The 14,925-nt window shown below is 46.4% G+C and overlaps 1 protein-coding gene across 1 annotated transcript in view; it reads right to left on the bottom strand.

Annotated features, from left to right (window-relative positions):
• The window catches only part of DNAH9 (dynein axonemal heavy chain 9), a 303,415-nt gene that overhangs the window by 172,580 nt on the left and 115,910 nt on the right, over positions 1-14,925 (bottom strand). The window contains exons 28-30 of the mRNA XM_036836769.1: positions 13,381-13,485; positions 3,820-3,977; positions 1,179-1,317 (exon numbers count right to left, since the gene is read on the bottom strand). Of these exons, the coding sequence (XP_036692664.1) occupies positions 1,179-1,317; positions 3,820-3,977; positions 13,381-13,485 (402 nt within the window). The remainder of the gene's footprint in view (positions 1-1,178; positions 1,318-3,819; positions 3,978-13,380; positions 13,486-14,925) is intronic.

Below are 14,925 nucleotides of genomic sequence, written 5' to 3'. Positions count from 1 at the left end.
TTAAATGACCCCTCCAGCCGGTGGCTAAAGAACAGACATGAAGGACTGGAGTAGAGGTAGAGAAACTAGTAGAGAGGAACTTCCAAGCAAGAGACATGGGTGCTTGCAACAAAAGTGGTAGAAAGAAAATAAGAAGTATTTGAGAAATATCTACAGGGTAGAAAGAACAGCCGTTCATTCATGATTAGATGTGGGGCTGAGGAAGAGGAAGGTGTCAAGGATAACACCAGGCTTCCAGAATCAGCAAGTGAGTAAGCGATTGTTCTCCTGAAGCCCTGAATGCAGCAGTGGGCCTGCAGTGGAGCTGGCAGGACCACTGGCTTTAGATACTGAGCTGGAGGTGCATTTTAGACAATCAGGGGACCTGTGGCATAGACCACTGAATATACAGGCTTTGAGTTCAACAGAGAAGTCTGGGATCGAGACGGGAAAGCGAGTCACTGGGCTGAAGCCAATGGTGGCTGAGAACCGACAGAGAGGACGCAGTGAGCCAGGGCCTGGGAAGTGTTGAGAAAACAGGGGAGGTGGCTTTTTTTTTTCCTAAATCCATTTTGGACAGATTTCACAGGACTGAGAGAGCTCACTTTGTGGCAGCAAAGGTGATCCAAGTAAACACCCCAAAGGGAAGAGAAACTCATTGGGAATGCCTAGGAAGCTTGATTGGCTGTCCGTGACACCAAGAAATTCTCCATCTAAGGCATAAACCTTGGAGGCTCTGGGTCATGTTGTAAGGTCTCTTCTTGGGAGGGGACCGGCCCTGGGCAGAAGCCACACTTAAGGACCAGCAGCAATGAGCAGCATGGTACTGCTTAATGCCTGACTCTCTCTCCCCAATCTTCCTCCCATCTCTCGTTCCTTCAGGTACAGACCACTCCCTCCAAGGGCTTTCATTCGCCACTGCAATGTTTCTCATGGGACACTGGTCATCTATGAAGTGCTGCTAAGTATTCTATAAAAAAGGGAGTTCTGTGGCCAAACCGTTTTTTTTTTTAATGCTGGGCTAAGAAAATGAACATGAATCTTTATTATATATGTTTCTAGAGCATTTAACATGCTTATGGGCACAGTGACTCTCTATGAGAAGGTTCTAATGTTTCCCTAACACACTGGCCCCAGAACCCATCCAGAGCTGGGACAATCACACGCAACCAGTCGCCTGGTCTAACCAGGGATTGTACCTGTTTGGAGAGAAGCTCTTTGCACAACTCGTAAAGGGTGATGAACTTCCTGGCTAGTAACCGTGCTTCAATGAATCCTTCTGCCACAAGCATGATTTCACAGATCAACTCAAAGTCTGGAACGACCATCGCGCAAGGCCTGTGTAAGGGAGACAGAGGGCTGAGACAGTCCCAACCATGCAGTGGAGGGGAGCTTGTAAGACAAGAGACACTGGCTGAGATCACGGATGGAGGCATGTGTGAGTGTGAAAACTGAGACCTTAGCAATTATTTCATTGAAGACTTTCAATGTTAAGATGAGTTAGTAAGGATAAAGGGAGTAAACTCTCTTGCTCAAGGTGATGGATGATGTGAGCAGATGGGGACAGAGGTGGGGCTACAATGCAAGTCTTGTAACTTGGGTCCAGCGTGCCTTATACAAGGCACAGATTAGTAAAGCCTCAGTAATTAGCAGATTACCAATTAGTGATCTTCTATCATAGATTAGGGGCTAAGGTTGAGGAATAGAGTCTCTCTTGTTATCTGCAAGAAAATGAGAATCTATTTCTCCTCCTCAAAACTTGTCTCCTCCAAGTCTAGATGATCAAACTTATTCTATGCTTATTTGCATACAAATGTCAATACCTAATGCTGAGGTCTGAAGTAGGCACCTATGAACCCCACTTTGCCACAAAATGGCAAATATGAGAATATAGAAGGGGATTTTTGTCTATATATAAGGATTTACTGTGATTTTTTCCCCCTCTAGGTCTAGAAACATTTTATTTTAAAATTAGTTAATTTTAAAAATAATTCATTAGGTATGTGATAGGAGACTAAAGTTGTTACATTTCTTTAATTGCATTTTCCCTACACTGATATAAAATTTTCAAAAACATATCATTCAAGTACATTTTTCCTTTATATTATTTTAAATTGCATTCAAATTCAAAGGAGCAAGCAAATACTTAGATTCTCAAAATTAATTTGTAACCTAAAATAAGGTTAAATATGCATCCGTACAACAGAGTGCAATGCAGCTGTGAAAAGTAATGCTGTAGAAGAAAAACTACTTAATGACACAGGAAAACATTAATTAATGAAGGCAGGGTACTAAACTCTATAGAGTCTGATCCCAAGTTTGAAAAAGAAATACTCTGCCCCCACAATACTGGAAGGCAGGTGGCAAGGGGTCACACACTGGCTTTCTCTGGATGATAGGACTGGGGTGGGCAGAGCAGAGTCTGGAATCAGACTGCCTAGTTCAAACTCTAGTTCTGCTGCTTACTGATTGGGTTACTAGCTAACCTTAGTAACTACGGTTACCACCCTGGGCAATCTGCTGAATCTGTTTTCTCACAGTTCAAAGGGGGATCCTAATAGTATCTACCTCATAGGGTTTTTGTGAGAGTTAAATGTGAAAGTAGATGTTTGTATTTATTATTTTTACAAGTACTTTTCTGTTTTTCCCCCAAATTTTCTTCTATGGGTATATGTTCCCTTTAAATTCAGGGGAAAAAATGTAAGGAATAATTCTTATCAGGGTGATAACCCCTTTCCAGTATTGTTCATAGCACACAGTTTATTTAATAAATACTTTGCATAAGCAAATAGGGATCAGTATAGTACTCTGTGGCACCAGTTCCCACAGCCTGCTGACATTCTTGGTTAAGGAGGGGACCTGCCTGAAGGAGGAGGTACCGCCCCACCCCTGGAGCAGTGAAAGTGAGGGACTGAAGGACACAGGGAGCTTTCCAGTGGCCTCCTGGGCCTCCATGTCCCCAGCAGAGAGCGCTGGGTCTCAGTCCAAAGACGAGACAGACAGCTTTGTTTTCGCTCTCACAGCCTCTCTCTCAGGTACCAGTTCAGTAGACAGACAATCAGAAGCCATGGAGGATCTTTCAGATTTCTCTTTGTTGGGCTGACTTCTCTTTTCTGAAAAAAGAACGAAGACTCAAGCCCCTGCTAGGAAATGACTTTGTGTTTTCTTATCTCAATAAAGAAGATTTAAAAGTGTGGCAATATCCACTGGTGGCAAAGGTAAAATAAAAGAGGTGCTATCATGTATCACCTGTGAGAGGGTCATTCAGCACAGCTCTTTGTAGAAAGCAATTTGGTAATGTGTATCAAGAGACTTCAAAATGTTCCTCCCTGTTAATTCAGTGATTCCATTCCTGGAAAACTAGCCAAAGAAAATAATCATGCATACAAAAAAAATACTTATGTATATTATACCATGATGAATAAATTTATTTTAACTGTTATATTTAACTACTGTGGACTAGTTAACTACATTGCGGACCATGCATTTGATAGAATAAAATGCAGTTATGAAATGAGATTTCTTAAGAATACCTAACAGAAGAAGAAACCATTTATGATAGGATTATGATAGACTATGAAATGAAAAAACAAAACAATACAAAACTGTGTGTAGACCACACATGTAGACTACAAATGCATGACTTTATATGCCTGTAAAGAAAAGAACACAATTAAGCAAAAAATAATTTTACCGGTGATGGCATTAAACGTGGTTTTGTAAAATCTACCTTTTTATATGTTCCACATTTCTTTTAATATATATGTCATACATTTTCAGTGGAAAAAATAAAAGAAGTTTCTCTCTGGGGCCCTTGCACGGGGCAGAGCAGACGCTCACCTGAACAGAGCCTTGAGGTTTTCCGGCAGCTCCGTGCGGCCGGCGTAGCCTGGGTTCATGGTGATGAAGATGCCCACAGAAGGGTTCAGGCTAATCTCCTCTCCAAGGAAGCTGAACCGCTGCTTCTTATCTCGAATTGCATCTTGAATGCTTTTTACCTGGTGAACAAGCCATTGGAAAATGCTCCCTCCGCGTACCAGAGGCGGAGTGGTAGCTAAGGCTGGGACCCTGTGGTCACACAACACAAACACTTGCTCTGGGCCCCCCTTCACGGAAGGACAGGACTGGCGACTGCGCCCTGGGCTCTCTACCGATGGGCACTGGGTGCATGTCCACGAGAAATGTGGCCACCCGTATCCCCATATCCACGCTTATCACATGGTGCCTAAGAGGTCGGGGGTGAACAGCAGACAACTCTGACCGCCAGTCCTCTCCACACTGACCGCTGTCTTGAGCACTGTTCTGTATTACGTCATGTGACCTTCACCAGGATGCTCCGAGCGGGGGCTCTTTAGTACCGTCGTCCCCTTTCTCCATAAAGAACTGTAAGCACCCAGAGGTGGAGTAGTTTGCTGAGCCCTACACAGCTGCTAAGTGCTGGCGTCTGCCTCTGAATCCAGGCACGTGGATTCCGGAGCCTGGGCTCTTAGCTGCTACACGATGGAGAGAACGCTAGGACCTACCCCCTAGGCTTGATCTAAGGAGTAAATGAAATAAAGTCTGCAAGGAGTTTAGCACACAGAAAACGCTCAAAAATAGCAGCTAACATGGGAACTCTTGATGTGACCGCCGCCATCACTGCAGTGTGCCCTCATCTGGATCTAACCCTCTCGGCTACTCCCCCGTCTACATCTCTAGAAGAGACCTGGAAAACACAGGCGACTCCGGTAGGGATGGAGCGTATGGTGAGGAGGGGAGGACAAAGCAAAGGGAGGCTGGGTCAGGTCCCCAGGGGCTATTCGTGCCTTTCTAAAGAGATTAGACTTTTCCTTAAATGTGGTCTGGAGCCGGAGGGGATTTAATAAGCTGAAGGTTGACCTGGTTAGACCTAGATTCTAGATCATACTTGTAGCAGTGGAAGGAGAGACAGAAATGAACACCTGGTGCTTTGGAAAAGCGTGTGTGATAATGATCAGCAACAGAAGGAGGGAGGACAAAAGGGGCTCACTTGTCCAGCCAGGCCTGGGATGTCTCTGAGTATTTCTAGCCTCTCAGGGCTCTTGAGAGCAAAGCCGGGAAGCTGGGGCCGGCGCAAGGGTTTGAATGAGGCTCGTGCATATCAGCTGTGCTCAGGATGTTTAGAATAGTCAGGGGTTCCGTGGAGTTGGGCTGCAGGGATATGTGTGTGTGTGTGTGTGTGAGTGAGAGAGAGAGACAGAAAGACAGAGAGAGAGAGAGAGAGAAGCACAGAGAAAAACAGCTGGAGTGTATATAAGAGAGAAGGAGAGGGCTTCCCTGGTGGCGCAGTGGTTGAGAATCTGCCTGCCAATGCAGGAGACACGGGTTCGAGCCCTGGTCTGGGAAGATCCCACATGCCGCGGAGCAACTGAGCCCGTGAGCCACGACTACTGAGCCTGCGCATCTGGAGCCTGTGCTCCGCAACGGGAGAGGCCGCGACAGTGAGAGGCCCGCGCACCGCGATGAAGAGTGGCCCCCGCTCGTCGCAACTAGAGAAAGCCCTCGCACAGAAACGAAGACCCAACACAGCCAAAAATAAATATAAATAAATAAATAAATTTATTAAAAAAAAAAAAAAAGAGAGAAGGAGAGAGAACAGTTGGATCTTAAACGAGAGAGACAGAGAGCCAGCTGGACCACGTACCAGAGAGAGACAGAGACAGAGAGAGACAGAGAGACAGAGAAGGAGAGGGAGGGAGAGAGAGAGAGAGCTGGACCATAAACAAAAGAGAGAGACAGACAGATAGAAACAGAGACAGAGAGAATTAAAGCTGGAACACTTTTAAAAGAGAGACAGAGACAGAGAGACAGCTGGACCAGAGAGACAGACACACAGACAGAGACAGAGAGAGAGAAGGAGAGAGAGAGGAAGAGAGCCTGAAGGCAGCTGGACCATCCACCATGGGCAAGGCTCTCTCCAGTGCCTGGAAGGGCGGTATCTGCCAGAACGCCTGGCGGGTCCACAGTTGGGATTCAGCTGCTTCCCCAAGTGAAGCTCTGATGACAGAACGCGTCTGAGCTCACAGCAGTTAGCTGGAGGCTGAAACGTCTTTTCCGCGCACAGCATGTCAGCGTGTCCTGGCAGAGGCAGCCTCCAGCACCCAGCACGCTGGCCAAACAGCTTGGGCTCTGCTGGTTCCCGTGGCACTCGTAGCATGCTGGGCCATGGGGCCTCTCGCCACCCTCATCACCCCACGAGGCCTGCGAGTGGGGAAGGCGGGGGTCTCTCCTTCCGCCCCGGTCCTGCCACCTGTAAAATACACAGAGCTCTCCCCTTGTGGCGCAGTGGGGAAGGGACTTTCATTACTCCTTGCAAATGGCTCTGACACCTTCGGGCTAAGGCCAGAGCCCGGACCCTTTCTGCCATTCGCTGTGACTCAGCACTCTCTCCTGCACCCCGAGGCCCAGACACCTCACGCTCAGCGAGAATCTGTGAGGCACTGTAGGACTTGCGGCATCCGTGCTTTTGAGTAAAATTCTGCGGGGGCTCTTGAGGGAGAGTGTTGGACAGACTCGAGGAGGCAGTTAAGGCTGGAGCCTCAGTGCTGACAGCAGCCTCTGACGGCCCGGCTCACGCAGGACAGGAGGCCGTCTGCCTGGCATTTCCTTGCTGCCTTAGAAGCAGCGGAGGTCCACGGAACAAGCACTGGACTGTAATGTGCCCGGGGTGCAGGGGGCCTGGTAAAGTCCGGAGGTCCTCCAGGAGGCGGTGGGGTGGGGGGAGGGTAGAGGCAGGTGAACCGCAGCCCAGCCAGGTGGAGGTGCACACACAGGTAGCTACGGACTGCATCTAAGGTGCCAGGTACACTCCTCACTCGTGGGGGTCCGTTTCCCCAATAACGACTCATCACTTTTGCCATGGGGAACAATAACGAAATAATAACTGCCGTTTACTGAGCACCTGATATGTATCAGGCGCTTTTCTGAGAATTTTATGTGAATTAACCCATTCAGTCCTTTCAGCAGCTGTATGAGATGGGTGGATACTCATTTCATAGATGGGGAGACCGAGGCTGAAGGCAGTGAAGACTGTGCTACAGTCCTGGAAGATGCAGGCATTAGGGGAGGCATGAGGGAACTCTATACTATTTTGCAACTTTTCTGTAATTGGTTTTCTATGATTTCCTACAATTCTAAAATAAATTCAAAATAAAAGGTTAAAAGAAAAATGAAACCTGCCAGATGTCTAACAGTTGGTAAGCGGGGCAACCTGCGTTAAAATCAGGCAGTCTGGGGCCAAAGCGTATGCTTTCAGCCACTTCGCCACACGGCCTTCTACCAGCAGGAGCACTGCCAGCCACGCACAGCTCCTCAGCTAATATATACCGTCTCAGAGAAATCTGCTTTGCTCTGAAAATAATCATGTTTGTTACAGTTCAGAGACATAGGTTTCCATGAAATAAAAAAGGTGCTTTCTCCACCCATTAAGAAAACAAACAAAAATGGAGAGCTATGTAGAAACCAGTGTCCTCAACTGGGGGTGATTTTGCACCTGCCCTCCCCAGGGGACATTTGGCCACATATGGAGACATGTTTGTTGTCACAACTAGGGGGGAGGTTGCTGCTTGCATCTAGTGGGTAGAGGCCAGGGATGTAGCTAAACATCCTGAAACGCACAAGACAGATCCTTGCAACAAAGAATTTTCAGGCCGAAGACAGCCTTAGTCCCTAAGTTGAGAAAACCATGATCTGGACCAAACATTTCACCAATGAGGAAACTGAGGCCAAGAAGATACAAGTGAATTGTCCACCATTCCACACCTTGTGTCCCTGGGTCCTACCAAATTCGCATGCACATTCTTGGCCCCAGCCCAGACTGACCAAATCAGAAATTCTGGGGGTGTGGTCCAACAAAGCATCTCTTAATAAGCCCTCCGGGTGATCCTGATGCATGCTGTAGTCCAAGAACCACTGCAGTGCAGTCAATTCTTGGATTTCTACTCGTACTTGCTTCTGCCCAGGTGTCTCCACTCATACCTGCAGACTGACCCCCCTCCACCTCTCAAGGAGCCTGAGTCCTCCGATCCTTCTGCCCCACCTGCCATGGAGAGGACGTGTCCCTGCAGCCCACTCACCTGGACCAGCCAGGCTTGATCCTGTGGGTCTTGGTGTGAACCCAAGCTCCACGGTCCTCAAGGATTTTCTCTTTACTTTACAGTCTCCCTCTGAGCTCTGGTTCTCAATGTTTGCTGAACATGAGAACTATGCAGGAAGGTTTTTTTTGAACTTTGATGCCTAGGTCCTGCCCCAGACCAATGAAATCAGAATCTTTGGGGTGGAGACTGTGCATTTGTACACTGCTATTTTTCAGAATTGCCAGGCAATTCTAATGTGCAACCAGGGTGGAGAATACTGCACCCAGGGCAGCTTGTCTCCAACTTCATGGTGCCTATGAACCACTGGGGGTCTTGTGAAAATGCAGACTCTGTTACAGCAGGTCTGTGGTGGGCTTGAGAGTCTGCGTTTCTAAGTTCCCAGGGGATGCTGACGCTGCTGGCCCACCGCTGGAGCAGCACGGGGCTAGATGCCACCACCCCACCCGGCACCCTCCACTGTCCATTCTCAGGACAGCTGGTGGCCAATTAAGTGTCCTTGCCCCTGGACCACAATGCCCCATTCCAATTCATGACCCTCCACTGCCTCTTGACTAGGTGCGCTCGCTTTCTTTCAGTTTCTACAGCCTTTAACTGCACCTCTTGAATGGAATTTCCTTTCTGCCTTATATTTTAGATGCATGTGTAGGTCTTACTTCTCTGTATTGCAGGCCAGCTCTGATATCAAATGATCAGTCCTGCTATCTGCACAAGCCACGTGTGCTTGTCTGACCACAGTGGCTTGACTGGATATCTTAAGAATGACATCTTTCCCTCCAAAGACTGGAAGTTAGTGATCACAGATGGTTCTGCCCCTATACCCTCCCACCCAGGTAGGGCCTTGCATCAGACACACTGGTGAAGTATCAAAGTCATCCCATCTTACCTGAAGGTGATAAATTTTAAGGAGGTCATCGGCTAGCCCTAGGCTATGCTCCTCCTCTCAGCTTTTTCTCCACACCCCTCTAGGTTGCCCCCCTACATTCTAGGGAAGTGGCCCATTTATTCTGTGGTCCCCTGGGGTCATTCTCTTCTCCAGCCTTTGCCCCCATATGCCATGCGTTATTAAAATCCTGCCTGGCTCACTCCACGCTTCTCTCTGCAGTGGCAGATTGGAGTCTGCTGCCTTCAGGAAGTACAAACCACTCATCACTTTTTACATTTAAAAAAATATTTCTATGTTTTTACTTTAGACCTTAAACTCCTATATAAAGGGTGTTACATGGGAGTTCCCTTGGCTCTGAGATGCTAGCATTTGTTCAGCTCCTTGAGTACTTGGAACACTGCTATGATGGGCTCCCGAGTCCCTGCTAGCTGCTCTGCTGCTTCTAGCCACTTGCTGCCCCAGCCCAGCCCGCTGCCAGGGCTCGTACCTATGGAAGGGACAAAGTAGCAGGCACGCCTGACCAGGCAGTGTGGAGGGGGACCAGGGGCTGGAGGTACAGAGTAGTGGCGCATGTCCCCTGGCCCAGATAACACAAGGCCTAGGGAGCTGATTGCAATCGTAGTGGCAAAATTCCCAAAAAAAGTATGTAGTATCTTATACGTTTTAAAAATAACAGAGTAATTGTTCTTGGAATTGCCACAGTTTTCCCAATTGGATATGCAATTCTGCTTGACCAATCTGACAGAGACATGAAAATTTCCACCTCCAAGAATACTGAGGCATGCTCACTTTTGTAGAAGTTACTGGGAAGAGGGGCACAGACATGTGAGGAGAGGAGAGGAGGAGAAGCAGGAGAGGAGGGGTAGGGCGGGTAGAACTGTCACAGCTGGTGCAGCTTCTGCACCAATATGCCAGCCTGGATTGCAGCGTGAATAGTTAGTGCAATTTTCTCCTTGGATGGGTCTATGATTTTAAATGGTACTAGCTCAGATTTTGTCCAGGTTGTTGTCAGACCACTTTCTTGAGAATGTTTCCTATGATGTATTCCTAGACGAGAGTGTGGAAGCATCAGGGAATTCCAGATTGAATTTATTTCATTTAATTCCAGAAGCAAAAGGGAATTAATCTTGAACTCACCACTGACCTTGTGTTGGGCAGTTTCAAAATACTGTAAGGCAAATTCACAGCATCTGTCTACCATGCACTGGGGACAGTGGCTGTTGGGCACTGCCTCATCAGTTAGGACACTGTTAAGTTTGTTAAGATAGCCAGAGCCTGGCCGGCTGAGAAGGAGTGAACAGTGCAGGGGAGACTGCTGAGACCAGGGAGTAGACCCTTCTTCCCTGTCCTGTGTGTGCCAGCCTTCTACTTTTCTTCAACCCATTTCCTACAGGGTTCAGGTAATAATGATAGTAATCATGAACATCACCACCACCCCCACCATCATCATCATCATGGTCATCCCCATCATTATTATCATCACCACCACCATCATCATCATCATGGTCATCTCCATCATTATTATCATCACCACCACGATCATCACCACCACGATTATCATCATCATGGTCATCCCCATCATTATTATCATCACCACCACGACCATCATCATCATGGTCATCCCCATCATTATTATCATCACCACCACCACCATCATCATCATCATGGTCATCCCCATCATTATTATCATCACCGCCACCACCATCATCATCATCATGGTCATCCCCATCATTATTATCATCACCACCACCACCATCGTCATCATCATGGTCATCCCCATCATTATTATCATCACCATCATCATCATCATGGTCATCCCCATCATTATTATCATCACCGCCACCACCATCATCATCATGCTCATCCCCATCATTATTATCATCACCACCACCATCATCATCATCATGGTCATCCCCATCATTATTACCATCACCACCACCATCATCGTCATCATGGTCATCCCCATCATTATTATCATCACCACCACCACCATCGTCATCATGGTCATCCCCATCATTATTATCATCACCACCACGATCATCATCATCATGGTCATCACCATCATCATCATCATGGTCATCCCCATCATTATTATCATCACCACCACCACCATCATCATCATGGTCATCACCATCATCATCTCATCACCACCACCACCACCACCATTACCACCATCATCATGGTCATCACCATCATTATCATTATCACCATCACCACCACCATAAACATCACCACCACCATCAGCATCATAACAGAGACTAACATTTATTGTGTGCCTACTATGTGTAGGGCTTTGTTTTAAGTGCTTTACATATGTTAACTCACTTAATAATTACTACAACTGCATCTAGTAGGTATTAGTATTATTAACTCCCTACAAATGTGTAACTTGAGACATGGACTTGCCCGAGGTCACACAGCTAGTAAAGTGGCAGAACCAGAACTGAACACTAGCAGTGTGGTTTCAGAGCTTACACACATAACCACTTCTCCCCTGTCTTGTCTGGCTAACTCCACTCTACAAGAACCTGCTTCTTTTAAAAGCCCAATTCCATGTGGAACTTGTTTATATCTCTGGAGCCCAAGAAGAGGTCTCTGCTGACCTTGTTGTGGCTCCCACCTTTTGCTCTTCCCCTGGGCTCCTTGTGGGGACACACGGAGACAGCCCGTCAGCAACCCCAGGCACTGAGTGCTGCATCGGGACACCACAGGTGTGACTATTCATGATGAACGGTCCTGGGTTTAAGTGAGGCAGTAACAACAGCACAGCCTAGCTGATGAGAACAAGAAGTGCTCTCCAGAAGCTGTGGCAAGCAGCCAGGAGAGGGGGCAGAAAATCATAAAAGCAAAGATGAAAGAGGTGGACATAAAGATGGATAGAAATAATTATGGGTTATCGATGCCACAATAGACACTGTGGCAAGAAGCTTATGCTTCTCTCTTGATTTTCAGAACCATTCTAGGCCTAGAATTAGTACTTCAAGAAAGGCTTATTTTCTTTTACTCTACATCTTATATCACAAAATTCAAACAGTCTTTACAGAAGCATCATTCCTGGTTCCAAGTTGTGAGGTGACTACTTGGAGGTGAATGCCGTCAGTGGACGTGTTTTGTTTGTTCAGCTCAGGTTTTGTTTTTAATTAAATAAACTGCCAACTTTTAGAAATCTAGAGATTTTAAATAAAAATTTGGACTGTCAGCTTCTCCTTAAAATGTAAAAGATCTGGCAACACCGGCCTCATATTCTCATGAGGCAGAGGTGTGCTGGTAAACGTGTAACAACCAGCTCTCCAGGAAAAAAAAATGCCCCAATTTGTAGGATTTGCCCATTTCCATTGTAGCCAATTTCAAGCTGCCAATGTGACAGCACAGTCAGCTCTTGTGACCAAGCCAGTCAAGGGTTTTCAGCTGAGAGAGTGTTCAGGCAGCTCTTTGACTTACTTCTTCTACCTACTCCTACTGCATCAAACAACCCTAAGGAAAGGGAAGACCCCGTATCAACCACGGGAACAAGAGAAGAACCTACGTTTCTGCAACTTTCAGAAGCTTCACCAAGAAACAGTGCAGACAAGCATCAGCAAGTTGGTACAAAGCAGACTTTCAGCAAAGGTTTGTTCACTTTTTTCTACCCCCCCTCTTTCTGCTGCTCCCACTGTCTATGGGATCCTTACCCAAATCCAAATCCTCTCCATCTTTTCAAGGCCTGGCTTCAAGATAACAGAAATCAAATCACATCTAGAACATTGAAGAGTGTCTCAAGAACTCAAGATTTCTGAAGTTAGGAATAGTGTCCTATTCAACTGGGGACCCTTCACACTGGCCTTGAGCACAGCACTGACTATGCCGTAGGTGTTTAGTAAGCGCTTCCTGCGTGACCTGAAAGACAAGTGGCACGCTTAGGGGAAATCTAACCCAAAAACTGATTTTCTTCATCCAACAATACACATGCTGCCCCCTCACTTTGTACATAATTAAGTGAACGAGGCTGAGAGAGGTGGAGCGCCTGGCTAGGATGCTCAGTGAGGAAACGGATGAGCTGAATTTCAAGTCCTGGTCTGACAACTTCCCCAGTCTGTGCCTTTTCTAAGGAGCCGGGCTCTGCCATCTCTTTCGATCCTTTCCTACCCCTATGGAGCAGGTGCATGGGCGTTCTTTCTTCCTGTTTTACAGAGGAGGAAGTGTGAAGTCATGGCCAGTAAATGGGTCCATCTTGGTAGGGACCAGCATGATACCCATATCCTGCACCCAGGCCTGATTTTAGCAGGTGGAAGAAAGGGCAGGAAGTGCAACAGGGGAAAGGGTAGAGGCAAGTGGATGAGGAGAGGGTAAACGCAAGAGGATGCACAAGTCCTCAGGGCTTGGCATGAAGACCACAGCGCTCCCATCAAGTTCTGGCCCCCATACCTGCACAGCCACCACTGACAAGACCTCCACGGAGATTCGATTAAACTCATCAAAACAGCCCCAGGCACCGGTCTGAGCGAGGCCCTTGTAGATGTTGCCGCAAGACTGCAACAAAATGTACAAAGATTAAATTACTATCTGCTGGGCTTACTGTTACACATCTAAGTAATTTTCCATCCCCTTTATTATAGAACTTCCAGTTCCCTAAAGACCACTGGTTAGAAACTCATATTAAAATTTCAAGGACAATTAAAATTTTGATGGCTTTGGGTGCCAACATAAGTCATGGGATCAAACAGAACCTTTTCAAGACACTTCGACCAAAATCCCTTTAAAATGTCATCAGGCTTGTATTGATTCTGTAGCTTTCAAAATCCCAGGAAACGAATAAAATATTATATTTCTTGCACCATACAGACAAAAATCCTTCCACTCAGCCTTTGGCATGTGCTGATGAAAAAGTTTATGTCTGTATCTTTGAATTCATGCAAAATACCCAGGTTTCCCAGAGTGATGGGAAGCTGGAGATGGGGGTGGGAAGGGATAACCTCTTTTGGAAATAAACTACAGGTAAATCTTTTTAAATGAGAGTAAGGGAATAATTTCAGATGGAAGATGGTATATCTGTCCTAAAAATGAAAACCACTCTGGCCAGTCAATGTGAACTAGTAAACCATGGAGCCATATAAAGGGAGAGACGACCGGGAGACACTCAAGGCCATTGGCAAGGAAACATCACTGATGTGCTCAGAACGTGCAAATAGTTGAAAAGTCCACTCATTTACTCAGTGGGCATTTTTTGACCATCTGCTCCATGCATAGCTCACGTGCTAGACCCAGAGAGGCTCAGTCCCTCTAAGAGCTTCTAGTTAGGTTGTGGAGATAAGGCATACAAATAAAACAGGTAAATTGCTACATGAGCAGTGGTTCCAATGGATAATATAGACCACAAATGTTATGCAGTTCAGAGAGGGGTGGGTCAAAGTGCTCTAGACGGATCAGTTTTGCCAAAGAAGTGAATTTCACATAGTACTACAACAGCACTTTCCAAAGTTTATTTCAAGGAATGCCAAAGCTGGGAGATGCTCCTTGAAGACAAGACTCTCTGGTAAATCAAGTTTGGAAAACACTGCTTTCTATAACCCACTTTGGTCAATTTACAACGTATAAGGGCATTTTAAGGGTCCTGAGAAGTCAGGCAAAATTAAATTAGTTCAACTCTGTTATATGGCTAGGATTTTTTTTTTCCTCATGTGACCCCTGATTTTCTCAGAACGCATTCTGGCAAACATTAGTGTAGTGGAAGGAACACAAGAACAGAACCAGAAGATCTGGAGTATTGATATCTCACAGAAGTACATGGTATCTTCAAAACATACATTGGAATCATGGCTTAATAAGATAACAGTGTCCGTGCAGGCATAGCAGAAGGATAAGGGCTTTCCAGGAGGAGGAAGGATTATGGACAAAGGATGAGCAATGTCATGGTATGTACAGAGAAAAATAAAGGTGTCATTTTGGCATGAAAGTTGATTAAATAAAGAG

The sequence above is a fragment of the Balaenoptera musculus genome, chromosome 20 (assembly GCF_009873245.2).
Source record: "Balaenoptera musculus isolate JJ_BM4_2016_0621 chromosome 20, mBalMus1.pri.v3, whole genome shotgun sequence".
Classification (NCBI taxonomy): domain Eukaryota; kingdom Metazoa; phylum Chordata; class Mammalia; order Artiodactyla; family Balaenopteridae; genus Balaenoptera; species Balaenoptera musculus.
The sequence above is the reverse complement of the archived record's forward strand: the minus strand, read 5'-3'. Positions and strand labels throughout refer to the sequence as shown.